The sequence below is a fragment of the Thalassophryne amazonica genome, chromosome 5 (genome assembly GCF_902500255.1).
Source record: "Thalassophryne amazonica chromosome 5, fThaAma1.1, whole genome shotgun sequence".
Classification (NCBI taxonomy): Eukaryota; Metazoa; Chordata; class Actinopteri; order Batrachoidiformes; family Batrachoididae; genus Thalassophryne; species Thalassophryne amazonica.
This window is the reverse complement of record NC_047107.1, coordinates 49,274,428-49,292,910: the sequence shown is the minus strand read 5'-3', so window position 1 is coordinate 49,292,910 and position 18,483 is coordinate 49,274,428. Positions and strand designations below refer to the sequence as shown.

Below are 18,483 nucleotides of genomic sequence, written 5' to 3'. Positions count from 1 at the left end.
TGTCAATGTCTGCAAGTCCTCCAGCCAGATTGCATGCAAATTCCTAAGAAATAATCTGATCTAGTAATGAGGTGAAAAATAAAATAAATAAATAATGATGTTATTTCAAACAGACAATGTCAACAAGTGGTTGTAATTGTTGTGTGTTGGGGGGTGTGGCTGGATATTTTGGTGTTCTTTTCTTTTCTTTGCTCTTCAGGTGGCATGGAAACTGATTTGTCTGTGGAGAAGGTGCTGGCTGAAGAATCCTCACCCTCATCAACATCATGTGTAGCACCTGTGACTGGTGCTCACATGCAACCTTAAAGACTTTCAGCTGAAGCGGATAATTGGATGGCGTTCTGCATTTGAGGCATGTGTGATTCAAGCAGAACTGCCGGGAACTCGACCTTGTGATGTTCGTTTGTGAGACGCTGAGGACCGCGCCTGGGTTTGACACATCGAGCCCGTGAAGCAAGGAAGGGTGAGGACACATGCTGTCAGCACACAGCAAAGAGAGTCAGTTTGTCGTGTCCACCTGGGGGGTGTTTGGCGGTGGTAGTGAGTCCAGGAGCGCCGGGCTTTGATCCATACGGGCGCTGGAGAGCGTGCCAACAGTCACTCCACCAGAAAGACGCTGTTTAATTTGTACACATTGTTATGCACCAAAGAGGGTAAAAAATAAATTGTTTTGTTTTGGAACCGCTTTCTGGTTATTTTTAGCGCTGGGTTCTGTCTGACGCAGGTCCGCTCCTCAACCCGCGTCGACACATAACAGTAATCATGATTTGGTACAAAAGCAGAATCCATGAAATACTGTCTTTGACTAGCAAAGATGTGCAGAAGATCTCCAGCTCATCAACAAACGTCAGAAATTATTGACATGTTTAAAAACAATGTTTCTCAAACAAAAACTGTAAGGTATTCGTACAATGCATAATACCAATAAACAGTTCAAGGAATCTGGAGAATTTCAGTGCTGAACACCCGTGACCTCCAATCTCCAAGACAGGACTGTATCAAGAACTGTCATTCAGATAGCACCAGGTTGTCAGTCATCAATTGCTGATATAACAAGAAGGGCAAGGGATTACTTTAGGAAACCTTTGTCAAGTACTAGAATACTGAGTTACATTTAAAAATGTCACATAAAACTTAGTGTGCAAAAAAGAAGCCTTATGTTAGCCTTTTCCATGAAGTAGTGTCAATGTCTCTGGACTTGGGGGCATCTGGGTTGGACTGTCACACAGTGGAAATGTATACTGTGGTCAGTTGAATCAGTATTAAACAAGTATAAAGGTAATTTAAGCTTCTGTGATGACAACATTAATGTAGAAAATACACCCAGATTCTTGAGCAACATATGCTTCCTTCAAGATGACATCTTTTCCAGAGACGTCCAAGCATTTTTCAACAAGATCATGGGTGGCTGCCCACAGTCCTGACTTGTCCACAACAAATGGAAAAGGAATTGCATTTATACAACCCCTGGCAAAAATTATGGAATCACCGGCCTCAGAGGATGCTCATTCAGTTGTTTAATTTTGTAGAAAAAAAGCAGATCACAGACATGACACAAAACTAAAGTCATTTCAAATGGGAACTTTCTGGCTTTAAGAAACACTATAAGAAATTAGGAAAAAAAATTATGGCAGTCAGTAACGGTTACTTTTTTAGACCAAGCAGAGGAAAAAAATATGGAATCACTCAATTCTGAGGAAAAAATTATGGAATCACCCTGTAAATTTTCATCCCCCAAATTAACACCTGCATCAAATCAGATCTGCTCATTGACATTGACCCTATGTGTCTTTTTGCAAGGAATGTTTTTGCAGTTGGCAAGATACATTATCATCTTGAAAAATGATTTCATCATCCCCAAACATCCTTTCAATTGTCCAAAATATCAACATAAACTTGTGCATTTATTGATGATGTAATGACAGCCATCTCCCCAGTGCCTTTACCTGACATGCAGCCCCGTATCATCAATGACTGTGGAAATTTACATGTTCTCTTCAGGCAGTCATCTTTATAAATCTCATTGGAAAGGCACCAAACAAAAGTTCCAGCATCATCACCTTGCCCAATGCAGATTCGAGATTCATCACTGAATATGACTTTCATCCAGTCATCCACAGTCCACGATTGCTTTTCCTTAGCCCATTGTAACCTTGTTTTTTTCTGTTTAGGTGTTAATGATGCCTTTCATTTAGCTTTTCTGTATGTAAATCCCATTTCCTTTAGGCAGTTTCTTACAGTTCAGTCACAGACGTTGACTCCAGTTTCCTCCCATTCGTTCCTCATTTGTTTTGTTGTACATTTTTCGATTTTTGAGACATATTGCTTTAAGTTTTCTGTCTTGACGCTTTGATGTCTTCCTTGGTCTACCAGTATGTTTGCCTTTAACAACCTTTCCATGTTGTTTGTATTTGGTCCAGAGTTTAGACACAGCTGACTGTGAACAACCAACATCTTTTGCAACATTGCGTGATGATTTACTCTCTTTTAAGAGTTTGATAATCCTCTCCTTTGTTTCTCTCTCTCTCGTGTTGGAGCCATGATTCATGTCAGTCCACTTGGTGCAACAGCTCTCCAAGGTGTGTTCACTCCTTTTTAGATGCAGACTAACGAGCAGATCTGATATGATGCAGGTGTTAGTTTTGGGGATGAAAATTTACAGGGTGATTCCATAATTTTTTCCTCAGAATTGAGTGATTCCATATTTTTTTCCTCTGCTTGGTCTAAAAAAGTAACCATTACTGACTGCCACAATCTTTTTTTCTTGATTTCTTATAGTGTTTCTTAAAGCCAGAAAGTTGCCATTTGAAATGACTTTAGTTTTGTGTCATGTCTGTGATCTGCTTTTTTTCTACAAAATTAAACAACTGAATGAACATCCGCTGAGGCCGGTGATTCCATAATTTTTGCCAGGGGTTGTATAACACTTTCATGCTGAAAATGCTTTACAGTGGTGGCCCATATTTACCCATACACCAATGCCAGAGTGCGACCATGGAAGGCACTTAATTGCACACTGGGAACAACTTGGGGATTAAAGACTTTACCCAAGGGCCCTGAGTAATTTTCTGGTCTGACGGGGATTTAATCTGAGGATCCTCTGATGACCCAATAGAGAATGTGCAGAGAATTTTGAAGGAGAGAAAAAATAATAATAATAACCATGTACTGTTGCACACCTGAAGATGTGTTTGCTGGAAGACTGGAGCAAAGTAACACCTGAAATGCTTCATCACCTGTATTCTCAATGCCAAAATGTCTTATAATTGTGGTGAGAAGGAATGGCAACATTACAAAGTGGTAAATGCGTCAGCATCCCAACTTTCTTTGGAATGTGTTGCAGGCCTTTAATGCAGGAATGGGTGTATATTAACAATTCTAATCCAATTACAGTTCTTCCGCAAATCTAACTGGTTAATCGTGTGAGATTTCCGACCATAAAATATTGCGTCGATGGTAGAAAAATATTGAACCATTTCACATTTGATGAATGTGAAATGTGATGAACTCCGCACCCTGATCGCTTTGCTAAGCAGATGTCAATAATGACACTGTCAGAGAAACTGGTGGAGCAACGACGCTGTTGCTATGGCAAGCTTCACGCCCAAATTACTTACAGAAAAAATAAAACTGTGCAAACGATGGAATTGGATTAAGAATGGGAATAACCCCCTTGTGTCTGATGATTTGCGGACGTTAATGCTGGAATAGGGTCGCAAATAGCCATTTTACCGGTTCTGCTAATGCATCGCCAGTAAAACTCAATTTGGGACCGTAAAATCCACCATTAATGTCCGCAAATCATCAGACACAAGGGGGTTATTCCCTAAATGAAATGAAGCTGACAAGAAAAAAAATGGAAATATCTTGGGTTCATACTTAGTGTTAGTTTTGTCTTTCGTCTTAGTCTTGTGTCAAAGTTCATTCTTAGTCTTAGTCACATTGTCATTCACATATCATTTTTGTTAGTCATGTTTTAGTCGACTAAACATTTTAGTCTAGTTTTAGTCAAACGAGAACTCAAAGTATTTTAGTCGAGTTTTAGTCAAAACATTTAAGTCTTTTTCTATTTTTTTAATTTTTGTTTATTCATTCCAGTTGGCTTGTGTTCCACAGCTGAAATATTGATTAAAGGTCTGGAATAACAGACATCTTGAATTAATAGAATTGAAATGAATAAATGAATCTTCAATGCAACTTTTCTAAAAAGTGTCTTGTTTGTTGATTCAGTACACAATTACAAATGATGCACTTGTTCTGATGTTTATATTTATTAGAAACACCAACAAAATAAGATAAAACAAAAACTGGTGTTAAATAATATGACTCTTACAGCTAGACTCTTATAGCCGAGCAGACAAAGATTAAAACTGGCCTGTTTACAGCTGAGCAGACACAGGTTCAAATAAAATAGAAATTTAAAATAAAAAATAAAATCTACTTGGTGGATCCTTGATCTCTGGACATAAATAGAAATAAACAAAATCTGTAGTTTTTATCAAAAGCATTTCCTTTTAGACATTAATGGCATGAATCTCACTCCATACATCTGAGCTGAGCTCAGCTGCGCTGCACGTCAACATCAGTGTAATTCATAAAGAACACAGGACGCCTCATTTTGGGAGGAAAAAACATTTTGGTCGATTGTAGTTTATTGTTTGGTCAGTGGTGTTACTTGATTTAAAACAGCGATTCGCTTTGAAGTTATTAATTCCAACCGGACTCTAACTTGACCCAGCAGTGAGCAGTGCAGCGTTTGGAGCTGTGCGAACGGAGAGGAGGACAAGTTTATTTTTTATTTCTTGCAAAACATTTTCGTCTAATTTTTATTCGTCAACAATAACACACATTTACACAGTTTTAGTCAGTGTTTTTAGAACATTGGTGCCGTCTTGTCATTGTCTTGTCTTAGTCATGGGAAAAAGGGTTGTTGACAAACATATTTTGTCTCATTTCGTCTGAAGAAATTAACACTATTCACACTGTCTGCAATTAAATATAAGTCAAAGTAAATGTAAGAATCACTGCATTAAAAAAAAAAAGAAAATTTGTATTTTCCATGCAGTCCCAACTTTTTCAGCCTCAGCACATGATGCTGCCACCACCATGCTTGACAGATGGTACAATGTTCTTAGATTTGAAAGTCTCACCTTTAGTCCTCTAAATATACCTTTTGTCATTGTGGCCAAATAGCTCAATCTTTGTCTCATCTGACCATAAAACCTTTCTTCAGAAGGAATTTGACTTATCCATGTGGGCAGCTGCAAATTTCAGTCTAGCTTAAAAGGTGTCTATTTTGGAGCAGGGGCTTCTTTCTTGGTCGGTACCCTCTCAGTCCATGGCGATTTAAAACTGGCTTCACTCTGGACAGTGATGCTGGTGTTCCAGCAGTTTCCAGTTCATGGCAGGCCTGAGCCTTGGTGGCTCCTGGGTTGTTCATGAACATCCTAACTAATTTCCTATCTGATGGTGACAGTTTAGGTCTTCTTCAAGATTTTGTGGTGACACATCTGATTAACTTGTACTTATGTGGAGTTGTTTGAACTGATGATCTTGGAATCTGCAGATGTTCAAAAATGGCTCCAAGTGACCTTCCCAACTTGTGTAAATCTACCATTCTCCTTCTTAGACTTTCACTGAGTTCCTTGAAGTTTCCCATGGTTCTGAGTATTGGTCAGTCCAGTGAGTGCTGTCAAATGCATCTGTTTTTTGCTGTCAAACAGAAACTACCAGTTGTAGTCAATCATGATCACCAACGAGGAGTTAACAGGTCTTGGCCTTGTCTGGTTAAACAACATTGTAGAACCTTCAGCACCACTTATTAAAATATTTAAGTGACTGTATGTATATTTTTGAGACTGTGTGATTGTTTCATAAGTCTCACCTGCGGCTCCGCTCCCCAACAAACAGAGAACTTACTCCTTGGCTCATGAAAAGGCCCCCCCACAGGAATGCTGGGTCCTCAGGGTTTCCATTGATTGGTTCTACAAAGCCATCTATTACACTTTCTGCTCCTTGAATCACAGCCCTCACAAATGCACTATTTACCTTAGGGGAAAAGTCAAGAGACAATGTAGGTTTAACAACAACAACAAGATGGCAGAACTCATATCAAGGTGTGCTGTATTTCTTTTGAACTGCACTAAAATTTTTATGGCTACCTGGAGCAATGCTCTGTCTCTCTGCAGTCTCTCTTCCACGCTTCTTTGAGGCATATCTCTGGCTGCCTGCAGCTCTTCATTCCAGTCCGGAGCCTACAGATACAGACACAGAATCGCACAAACACTTATAGCTGACTTCGTGGCCTGCAGATACACAATTCGAGCAAATCATCAACAAATTTCCACTGCTGTAAATAACCTGCGCCTGCTCGTCCAGTCCCAGTCTGCTGAAGGTGTTTTTGTGAGTACGGGAGGCACAGGGAGGCCCCAGCCAGCTCAAGGTGGGATAAGGAGTGGCAGTTGTCTCCACTGGTGGTAACTGAGACCTAAAGTAAGATGGAGTAAAGGCTGATGCATAAGTAATCCATTAACAGTCACTCCTAATGCAGGCTTTGAAACAAAGTTCTTTACGGTGTTAATGTGACAGCAAAATGATTATAGATTTAAAATACACATAGGTTTCATAAAATTGTACAAATAAGATTCTGGCAAAAAAGCATTTACACACCCTTTGCATATAAGTATTCATGTTACCTGGTTTTAAAAGTGGTAAAACTTTGTTTGAAGGCAGGGCTGATGTGAGCAAGCAGGTCAGTAAAACAGTGATAAACCGAGGAAGACTGTGCAGGGCGGGGATCAAACACTTCTTCTGTAGACCTGAGTTGGAGAAGATGAAGCCAGAGAGAAACCTTAAATCATTAATGGATATAAGAATTTAAATTTCCCTTATTGTGCCAGAAGAGGAGACAAAAGAAGACCATACACTTGGGGTGCATAATGTCATGCATAAAAGCTGAGGCAGAGTGCTGACAGATATAGAACAGGTTATGCATTTCAATACAGAACACATTTTTGTTAGATATGATAGGTGGAGCCAAATATAGGTATTACAATGTGACAAGAAAGGGAAAGTGATGTGACCCAAGCTGCTCCAAATGTAAAATCTTGGTGAAAAGCTTATCGAATCAAAGATTCTTACATTTTGTATGTGTAAAAAGTCCATGGCTGTATCAATTAACAAATGTTTAAGATTTAAACAAATCAGCAGCACAAAAAGCCGGCTGTAAACCATTTCCCTGTATAAATGCAGACGAGCAGCTCTACAGGGGCCACTGAGTCACATGCAAGTTTGTGTTATTTTTACATGAACTTTTTGGGCAGTGCAGTGACTCCAGACCAATCACAAGTCAGTGACATCATCAATATGACTCAGAAGAAATATGGTGCAGATTTGTAGTCCCCCCTCCTTCAAACAGTGAAGTGATTCTCAACCAATCAGAGTACAGCGAGTCACAGTCCAAATCAAAGCACAGTGACTTTAAACAAGAGATGTCACCAGAAGGTGAAATATAGTGGAAGGTTCGCAGAACTGGATGTCAACAAATAAACCCATGAATCTTATCGCTCATCTCACTCATCTTCAACTGCTTATCCAGGATCGGGTCGTGGGAGCAACAGTTACAGCAGGGGACCCCAGACTTCCCTTTCCCGGGCCACATTAACCACGTCTGACTGGTGGATCCCGAGGCATTCCCAGGCCAGTGTGGAGATATAGTCTCTCCACCTAGTCCTGGGTCTTCCCCGGTTCTCCTCCCAGATGAACGTGCCTGGAACACTTCCCTTGGGAGGCACCCAGGGGGCATCCTTACCAGATGCCCGAACCACCTCAGCTGGCTCCTTTCAACACAAAGGAGCAGCGGCTCTACTCCAAGCTCCCCACAGATGACCAAGCTTCTCACTTTATCTCCAAGTTTTCTAAAATGAAGGTACTGTAAGTACATCATGTCAGTACATCAGGACTTACTTTTGCTTTGCCTATCAATGGTGAAACCTGGCATTATTTGTTTTAGAGCTCCAGAAGTGATCTTGGCCTGCAATTTACAGACACCGTCAGCGCCTGTATATGGAATCTGGGTTGCTAATGTCATCCATGATCCTGGGGTCTCCCCTGTACACTGTACAATGTGAATATGATTTACTATGGCTTACTGTAAGCATTCAAGGTCAACCAGCAGATGATGTTTTAATGTAACATGTACAATAAAACTCTTCAAAGATGGGGATATGTAGAGGTACAAGAATCCAGAAAAATGTAAAACATTTGGGCCAGCAGTTTAATGGCCATACAAGATGCCTTTGCAAAACCCGAGTGAGCTAAAATACTACAAAAAGGTACAAGATTCATTGTAAAAATATTAAACAATGGTTACTTAAAAAAAACTGTGGCAACAAAGTAACACATAATATAACTGAATAGATTTTAAGTTCTGCAGTTTTGATTAAAAAGTATTGAATACATTAACCAAAGTTAAAAAAAAAAAAAAAAAGTATATGTTAATAACAGCAACAGTTGAAATGTGGTGGATTTAGTAATAGCATGCCAAATGATGAGTTATTTCGCCAAAAAAATATTTAGTAAATCCGAGCACATTTTACAAGGAAAGCATGTGGTGTAGGATTTACGCCAGATGCCATTCCTGACACAACTCCATATTACATGAAGAAATGCAACACGGGTGGGTTTGAACCGGGATCCTTCCACACTGAAATCACGCACACTAACCATTTGGCCACCACCCCTGCTTGACTCATGTTCTAACACATTGTTGTTTAATTCAATACATTTACACTACCCAATATCATGACCAAACCTAAGTAAACTGCAGTTTACATATGTTTGGTCAGGATATTGGGTATGGCAACAAAGTGACATTCAATATTATTGAATAGATTTAAAGTCCTTTGATACAAATTAAAAGTTAAAATTAAATAATTATTTTAGGTACAGATAAATACAAACAACAGTGTAAATATGAGTCAGGCAGGGGTGGCGGCCAAGTGGTTAGTGTGCTTGGTTTCAGTGCGGAAGGTTCCCGATTCAAACCCCACCCCTGCTACATTTCTTCATGTAATGTGGAGTTGTGCCAGTAAGGGCATCTGGAGTAAATCCTACGCCGGATGCTTTTCCTGTGAAACTGACTAGGATTTACTAAATATTTTTGGTGATATAACTCATCATTTGGTGTGCTATTACTAAATCCAACACGTTTTAGCTGTGTCAGTATACATGATGTGGAATAAACAGGATGCTGGACACAACACTCACTGACTCAGGAGTAGGAGTAAACAAAAAGACTTTATCTTGTAAAACAGACAAAGGTTTGGTACACAGGTTGACAGTTAGTGATGCAAAGGTGACAGGCAGATGTGAGGTAGAGGCGTGGTCAAAAAAATAAGCAAGACTAAGTGCAAAAGGCTGTGGCAAAAGCAAAGTCAAAAAACAAGGCAAGGTCATAGACAGCTGAACAGATGATCAAAGACAAAACAAGAGCTAGGATTCTAGGGGTGGAACATGGGCTGAGACACTAGGCTACAAGCACATCGAACATACAAGGCTTAAATAACCCAGGTGGTGATTAAGAAAAATGAGACACGGTTGTGTGAGAATGTTCAGGAACGGGGTGTGGAAGAAAGAGATGAAGATGAGGGAAGGCTGGTGCAAGAGAGTAGAGTTAGACAAACACTAAGCAGACAGAATCAGAATGAAGATGAGGGAAGACTGATGCAAGAGAGTGCAGTTAGACAAACACTAAGCAGACAGAATCAGAATGAAGATGAGGGAAGACTGATGCAAGAGAGTGCAGATAGACCAACAGAAGGCAGATAGAAATAGTTTTATGAGCGATAAACCCAAATACAATACAAAGAAAATGCAAAAATCCACCCAACAATTAATTCCCCTGCATGAAAGAAACAAAGAAACAAAACCAGGAAAACAAAGGTGAAAACTGAAAAGAGATCAACAAGAAAATTAAACCTGATACAGAACTCAACATGTGGCAAAAGTATCATCAACGGATAATTCAACCAGTGACGAAAGTAAAACAAACAGTTAATCAAAGACAGTGGATAAAAGAACAAAGTAAGATGCAGACAAGGGACAAAACCATGACATTACACCCTGACACAGGGCAGATCATGACAAGCTGTTGCTTTCATTAACATGTACTTTTTTGTTTAAATTTAGTTAATGTATGTACTTTTTAATCAAAATTGTAGAACTTAATATCTATTCAATTATATTATGTGTCACTTTGTTGTCACAATTTTTTTTAAATAACCACTCGTCAAAAATTTTACAGTGTTGGCTGGAGTATCACAGCCTGTGTGCACTGGTAAATCTAATGCTCTTGCGTATCTACTCAAGAGAGGCTTACAGTTTTTTTCAGTTGCTAACAGGCGTGCGTCCAGCCATTTGACACATTTTCAAAACTCTTCACACAATTAGCAAAACATCAGACTTTTGTGGCCATACCATTCACACATTTCATGACATTTTCACACAATTTGCAGTCAGTAAACACATTTCCACAATGCTTACATTGTTATAACAGACAAGCTATGCCCCTTAACAAAATTATAGATTATTTTTGTATTTCTTACAATTGTTAACACACAACATCCCACAATAGCAAAAACAATGTGCCAAACCATAGATACAGCATAAAAGCACCTCCTTCAGCAATGGTATCAGTTCAAAAACAATATATCTCAGCTGATTAACAAATAATTGAATAATTGACAGCTCACTTCTATTGGGTAAATGGGACCAACCACAGCTGATCATAGTATGGCTTAAATTTAGACACTTACAAAAGGAGGCCTTTGTGGATTGATGTTTTTGGAAGTAGAAAGAGAATGTCTGGACGAGGAAGGCTGAGAGTGAGGGGCCCAGGAAGAGGGGTAGGTGCAAGGAAAAGGGGCAAAAGCAATGAGAGGGGCTGTTGCAAGAAGAGGTGCAGGCCCAGTAAGAGTTGCAGGCCCAGGAAGAAGAGCAGGCCAGAGGAGAGGGCATGGTAGAGGGGTACGGATGCATGGTGGAGGCATTCAAAGACCTGCAAGAACAGTGGTGACTGATGAAATCTGTGCCAGTGTAATTGATCACGTGATAAACCATGGTCTGTCACTGAGAGAGGTAGGTGAAAGGGTGCAGCCCAATTTGCCACGATCAACAGTCGCCAGCATTGTTCGCATATTTCAACAAACTAACAGGTAAGTATTTAATTTTACATGGATTGTTTCTATTCTCACTGGTAAATAATGTCATATAGTAATTTTGTGTTTTGTATTATCCCCCTAAAGGGTGCAACGCCTTCCTCGCTCTGGGGGAAGAGGAAAGCTCCTAAACAATGAGCAAGAGCTGGCCATTGTGGCAATGGTTGTTGCCAACAATGAAATAAAGCTGCGTGAAATTCAGGCCAGAATTGTTGATGACCAGGAACTCTTTCAAAATATCAACAGCATCAGCCTGACCACCATTACACGCACACTGGCAAAACACAGAGTGCGCATGAAGCAGCTCTACACTGTACCATTTGACAGGAACAGTGATAGAGTGAAGGAGCTGCGAAGGCAGTATGTGCAGGTACACAGTATATTCAATTCTATGTCCAGTTCTGTTTGCTGAGCACTTTGTGAACAATACAGTACCACAGTAGATTACAATACAGTATTGTATACAGTAATGATTTGATTTGCATGAACTTTGTTTCAGAGAGTAATGGAATTGGAGGCCAACCAGGTTCCTCATGATTTCATCTACGCTGACGAGGCCGGCTTCAATTTGGCAAAAAGGCGTCGCCGTGGAAGAAATGTCATTGGACAAAGGGCTACAGTTGATGTACCAGGGCAGAGGGGGGCCAACATCACTATGCGCGCAGCCATTGCACATACAGGTTTACTCCTGCACAGGTCTCAGGTGGGGCCTTACAACACAGAGCGCCTCCTCGCATTCCTGAATGACCTCCACCAGCGCCTGGTTCCACAAGAGGATGATGAGGGTGACAAAATCAGGTCCTTCGTGATCACTTGGGATAACGTGGCGTTCCATCACTCACAGGCGGTGACAGCCTGGTTCAGGGACCATCCAAGACTGTTACGCCTCTTCCTTCCACCATATTCACCCTTCCTCAATCCAATCGAAGAATTCTTCTCGGCATGGAGGTGGAAGGTGTATGAGCATCGGCCACACGATCAAATGACCCTCCTAGATGCCATGGAAGCTGGCTGTAGGGACATTACAGTGGACGATTGTCAAGGCTGAATCCACCACTCAAAGCAGTTTTACCCCAGGTGCATTGCCTTGGAGGACATAAGATGTAATGTGGATGAAAACATGTGTCCAAACCCAGATGACGGTAGAGATTAGATGCACATTTTTGTTTTTTGGTTGGTTTCCCCTCTTTATCTGGGTATTTTGCTGTATTTTGTTTATTGGGAAGCATTGCTCTTTTTTTTCATACTGTAAAACCTTTGTGTTCTGTCACAGTGTATACAGTATTTCAAATATACCTACAACAGTAAAATAAACCGTTTGTAAAACTCTTTGCTTTTTACTGAAATGTTTTGAATGTGACTATTACATGTCAACATACATCCAAGATATTTGGGGTAAACCAGTGGATTACATGTTTTGCATGCAAATACATGTAAAACTGAAACATAAATGTCTATGTAGTTATTAAATGTGAAAAAGTATTCAGTATTTTGAACCCTGGTGTACTTTGACTGACTTCATATACCTTGTGAAGTGAAAACAAGTGTTATTCTCTGACAGAAGTATTTCATTTTGAGTCATATATCCAGTGTTTTGGTAACATTAGTATGTGCATAGAAAGGTGTTTTCTATTTTGAAATGAAGATTTAGTATTTGTTTAACAGTATGTGCTTTTGAGAAGAAAATTAACCATTTGGCCAGTTGTGTTTCCTAGGTGTCACTCTGTGTTAAGAGTTTAGAAAAAGTATCCAATGTATGGGTAAGCGCTTGTTAGCAATTGAAAAAAACTGTAAACCAAAAAGACTCTACAGCATGAATATGTGATCCAGCCCTGGGGAAGGCTTTATTTTTGTTTGCTGCTGTGTTTGCATGTTTTTTGTTTGACTTGCTGTGCTTTTGACTTCTTCTTCTTCTTTGCCTCCCCAGTGGTTATCATGGCAACCCCAGAAGCACCTGACTCTTGTTTAATCTGATATGACCTGCAATCAATGCACCTGGGGCATAGCGTGTAATGTGGCAAATAAAAGACGATGGAGGCTGGCAAAGACACGAGGAGGGAGGACAGGAACAGGGGCAGAGGGCACACGTGCAGATGGCGTCCTATGTGGTATGGCACGGAGAGCAGAGTACGAGAGGAGAAGTTGCCGGAGAAATCGAGAACCGCACCAGTACAGGCACCACAGGGCCCAGCTGCGTTACCGTCCGGAAGAAGCACCACAATGTGGATCACACGCAGCACCAGGGGGAAACCTGCTGGGTCCGTGAATACAGTTCATGTGCTTGTAGTGGTGCTCGTGATGTAAGAGTCTTTGGCTTCAGGGACATTTCATTATGCGTTCGCTGACCCGCCCCCCCGTGTGTGTGTATGCACACAACTTGAAGCAGTTGTCACTTTCTTATTTATTTATTTATTTTAATCTAATCTAAATCAATATTCCACATGTCGTTCAACAATCCATACTGTAGATATTGTACTGGTCCCAATCCCAAAATGGATGGATATGGCAGGACTCAGTTTATGAGCTCAAAAGCCAAAGCATTTGAGCTCATAAACTGAGATCTTTTCATTTAGAAAGGAGAAACAGGTTGCTTCTATGGAAAAGATCCTGTGCAATATGGATTTATTGTTTCTTAGACTATTTAGCAGAGGCACTGGTTTGAGTGACACATGTTCTGAGATAGATTTAAATGGGGGCATGTTGCAAATCACTGAAGGCAGGCGATGCATTCAAGTATGGAAATTGAGTGGTCCACTTTAGCGGTGTACGAAATCATTTCACAAATTTCTAAGCATGGATCTAGGATATATGTTGTTATAATTACTATTGCAGGTACAAAGCAACATATGCAAACATATTTTGACTCTCTCAAACTTTTATTTTTTGCCCCTTTTGGTTGGGGTTCTTATATTTAATAAGGGAGCGTCAGACCAATCTCCCCTGTAATTGGAACTGTGCTGTTTACTCCACATGAGGCAGTCATGATGTAAATTACAACCTCACAGTGATAAGCACTGCAGGGATACAAACAGAAGTCAAAACTTTTTCTCTGTGCAAATATAGCAGCACACATGCTGCAAAATGCACTCCATGTTACGTAGGCATGGTGAAAACACAAATTCATTACTATCTAAACTTAGGGCCCCTTCACACATATGTTAGGTGAAAAAAATAGAAACTGGCCGAAAAAGAGCGAACCCCCCCCCCCCCCCCCGAATTGGCGAACTGTGAAAAATTGCAACCGCTGTTGGGAGGGACAGACGGTCAGACAGGCATAAACGTTCCAGCGGCGATAGTTTTGTGCACGCACACATGAGCACATGATATTGTGGTGGTGTGGGTTTGCGATATGCCATGGTGTTCCACAGCTGTCAGCTGTGCTATCATGGACATGAGAGCCATCCAGCTGTGCGCGCTTTACTGACCGCAATCACACTGCACGGCAGCTACCATCCACAACCTCAGCTGCACCTCGACTGTAGGCTCATGGTGTGTGTGTCTGGGGGGGGAGGCACAGCACACTTGCATGCCATTTGTGGTGCGGGGGGGGGGGGGGCACACTCACACGCCATTTGTGTTGCTCGATGCGACAATTGTGGGGCACTTAGAAAATGTGGGGCCGTTCGCACAGCCAGGTCGAAAGTGATTGCCTGCTCTCTACTTTCGTACTACTTTTTGTTTAGGTTCTTCTTATCATATACACTATTATTATTTTATTTCTAAGTGCCCCACGAGTGGTGTTGGATGTTTGTGGGTGGCAACTGGACTCTGTCCGACTCCAGCTGAGAATGGGTCGAATGGCCATTCGTGCAGCATTCGCTGACATTCGGCTGCTGGTGTGAAGGCTGCCGCGATCACTCCATACGGCCACAGCTCGACATGGCTGATGATTTCGTGCAGCTCCTCGGCTGCGGCACGATATGTCTGACCTGCGTATGACATGATGTGCAAATGCTGCGAACATGCTCAGATGGCAGTGCAACCTCATGTTGCCCGCCATTCGTGGGTTTCCGATGCGAGTGGCACACGAAATATAGAGTGCATGTGCCATACCCGAATGGATGTGGTGACTGCTGTACGAGGCATTCAAGTGCGGCTCTGATTTTCCATGAATACCATTCTAATCTTCCTTCGTGCACCATTCTGCCACAATTGTGTTATGTGTGAAGAGGCCATTAGTGTTTCCCAAAACAAAGATCATACTCTCCACAGTAGTATTCACATTTTTACAGACAACCCCTGTATCACCTAACCATGTTCTTACTATCACACTCATAGTCATGTGTCAACACCAGGGAGGTAGACAGACAGACAGATAGAGACAATAGTCCCTCTGGTGGGACATAAAGAGCCTGACGTACACCACAGTTAATCACAATTACCTGTTGAGATAGAAACCTTTTGGACACGAGGTGATGTCACATCGTCGTCCCTCCATTGTAACCACGGTGATGTACAGGAAGTCTCCCTGTAGCTTTCTGTGTCCTGGAGGCGGGTTCCAGCAGCTGAGAGACAAGTCCCTCAGGTGACTCGGAGCCTGATTCATCAAATAAAGAGTCACAAGGTATCTGTATATTTGTTTGTGAAAATAAATTCCAGGTTGATACACACCTCTGACTGGGAGCTGTGTGGAAGCAGGGCCATCAGTGGTCTTTCTAGGGAACCTGGGAGCAGGTACTCAGGAGGACCTCCATCGTAGTTGCCAGATTCTGTTTTAGTGTTGCTTGATGAGCGTTTCACATTCTTCCCATTTAAGCCAGAGTCTGTACCAATAATGATAGGGAGGACAGGACTGAAGTTTGAACCTAAATGTTCATGTTGCAGCATTTCTACTGTTTGTCTCCCTGTATCACACATGTGCCCTACGTACCTGCTGAGTGTGTATGTGTGATCGTCTCCAGTACGCTGGGTGAGCATCCTTCTCTCAGAGCATCCTGAGGTCTTGGTGCTCTCAGGAGCTCCAGTACACGAGCCAGATGGTGCCTCGCTGAGCAGCCATTGTAGGGTTCTAGAAAGACAGACAACAGGAACCACAAAGTTAGGCAAACTACCAAAAATGCATCCAAAAGATTTGGAATATACACACAATCTCAAACAGATTGAATACTGAACAGATCTCTATTTACACAAAGAATACAGATGAAAATAAAAAATGTTGTAGTTCAAGTACTTAAAAATCTAATGGTAAGATAAGATACAGGGTGATTTACAGAGTATATGGCATACTTTGTATATGTACAGTGCATCTGGAAACTATTCACAGCACTTCACTTTTTCCACATTTTGTTATGTTACAGCCTTATTCCAAATTGTATCAAATTCATTTTTCCCCTCAAGACTGTACACACAATACCCCATAATGGCAATGTGAAAAATGTTTTTCTTTTTTTGTTAGATTTTTTAAAATTTATACAAAAAAACAAAACAAACAAACAAACAAAAACAAGAAATCACATGTACACAAGTATTCACATCCTTTGCCACAAAGCTCAAAATTGAGTTCAGGTACATCCTGTTTCCACTGATCATCCTTGAGATGTTTCTAAATCTTAACTGGAGTCCACCTGTGGTAAATTCAGTTGATTGGACATGATTTGGAAAGACACACACCTGTCTACATACGAGGTCTGTCAATAAAGCAACGGTCCTTTTTATTTTTTTAAAAAACTATATGGATTTCATTCATATGTTTTTACGTCAGACATGCTTGAACCCTCGTGCGCAGGCGTGAGTTTTTCCACGCCTGTCGGTGACGTCATTTGCCTGTGAGCACGCCTTGGGAAGGAGTGGTCCCGCCCCCTCATCGGATTTTCATTGTCTGGAAATGGCGGAATGAAAAGGACTTTTTTCCATCAGAATTTTTTCAGAAGCTGTTAGAGACTGGCACCTGGAAACCATTTGAAAAATTTATCTGGCTTTCGGTGAAAATTTTACGGGCTTCACAGAGAATAAGATCTGTTACTACAGCTTTAAGGACCCCTTTAAGGACCCCTTTAAGGACGCTTTAAAGGCGAATGACGTCACCAACAGGCGTGGAAAAACTCACGCATGCGCACGAAGGTTCAAGCATGTCTGACGTAACAACATATGAATGAAATCCATATAGTTTTTGAAAAAAATAAAAAGGACCGTTACTTTATTGACAGACCTCGTATAAGGTCGCACAGTTGACAGTGCATGTCAGAGCACAAACCAAGTATGAAGTCAAAGGAATTGTCTGTAGACCTCTGAGACAGAATTGTCTCGAGTCACAAATCTGGGGAAGGATTCAGAAACATTTCTGCTGCTATGAAGGTCTCAATAAGGACAGAGGCCTCCATCATCAGCAAATGGAAAAAGTTCGGCTCCCGCAGGACTCTTCCTAGAGTTGGCCAGCCATCTAAAACTGAACGACTGGGGGAGAAGGGCCTCTGTTAGAGCTCCAGCATTCCTCTATGGAGGGAGAAGAACCTTCCAGAAGGACAACCATCTCTGCAGCAATCCACTAATCAGGTCTGTATGGCAGAGTGGCCAGACAGAAGCCACTCCTTAGTAAAAGGCACAGGACAGCCCACCTGGAGTTGGACTCTCAGACCATGAGAAACAAAATTCTCTGGTCTGATGAGACAAAGATTTAACTCTTTGGCATCAATGCCAGGCATCATGTTTGGAGGAAATCAGGCAACATTCCTACAGTGAAGCATGGTGGTGGCAGCATCATGCTGTGGGGATGTTTTTCAGCAGCAGGAACTGGGAGACTAGTCAGGATTGAGGGAAAGATGAATTCAGCAATGTACAGAGACATCCTGGATGAAAACCTGCTCCAGAGCGCTCTTGGCCTCAGACTGGAGGACAGTTTATCTTTCAGCAGGACAATGACCCTAAACACACAGCCAAGATATCAAAGGAGTGGCTTCATGACAACTCTGTGAATGTCCTTGAGTTGCCCAGCCAGAGTTCAGACCTGAATTCGAGAGATCTGAAAATGGCTGTGCACCAACGCTCCCCATCCAACCTGATGGAGCTTGAGAGGTGATACAAAGAGGAATGGACAAAACTTCCCAAAGATAGGTGCGCCAAGCTTGTGACATCATATTCAACAAGACTTGAGGCTGTCATTGCTGCCAAAGGTGCATCAACAAAGTATTGAGCAAAGGGTTTGAATACTTACGTACGTGTGAGTTCTTAGTTTTTATTTTTAAGAAATTTACAAAAAAAAAAAAAAAAAAAATCCAAAAACTTTTTTCATGTTGTCATTATGGGGTGTTGTAAGTAGAATTTTGAGGGA

General features: G+C 41.3%; 1 protein-coding gene across 1 annotated transcript in view; it reads right to left on the bottom strand.

Annotated features, from left to right (window-relative positions):
* si:ch211-166a6.5 (clustered mitochondria protein homolog) overlaps positions 1 to 18,483 on the bottom strand; it is an 84,023-nt gene that overhangs the window by 26,374 nt on the left and 39,166 nt on the right. The window contains exons 4-10 of the mRNA XM_034170150.1: positions 16,087 to 16,224; positions 15,828 to 15,979; positions 15,599 to 15,753; positions 6,696 to 6,818; positions 6,361 to 6,487; positions 6,162 to 6,254; positions 5,885 to 6,048 (exon numbers count right to left, since the gene is read on the bottom strand). Of these exons, the coding sequence (XP_034026041.1) occupies positions 5,885 to 6,048; positions 6,162 to 6,254; positions 6,361 to 6,487; positions 6,696 to 6,818; positions 15,599 to 15,753; positions 15,828 to 15,979; positions 16,087 to 16,224 (952 nt within the window). The remainder of the gene's footprint in view (positions 1 to 5,884; positions 6,049 to 6,161; positions 6,255 to 6,360; positions 6,488 to 6,695; positions 6,819 to 15,598; positions 15,754 to 15,827; positions 15,980 to 16,086; positions 16,225 to 18,483) is intronic.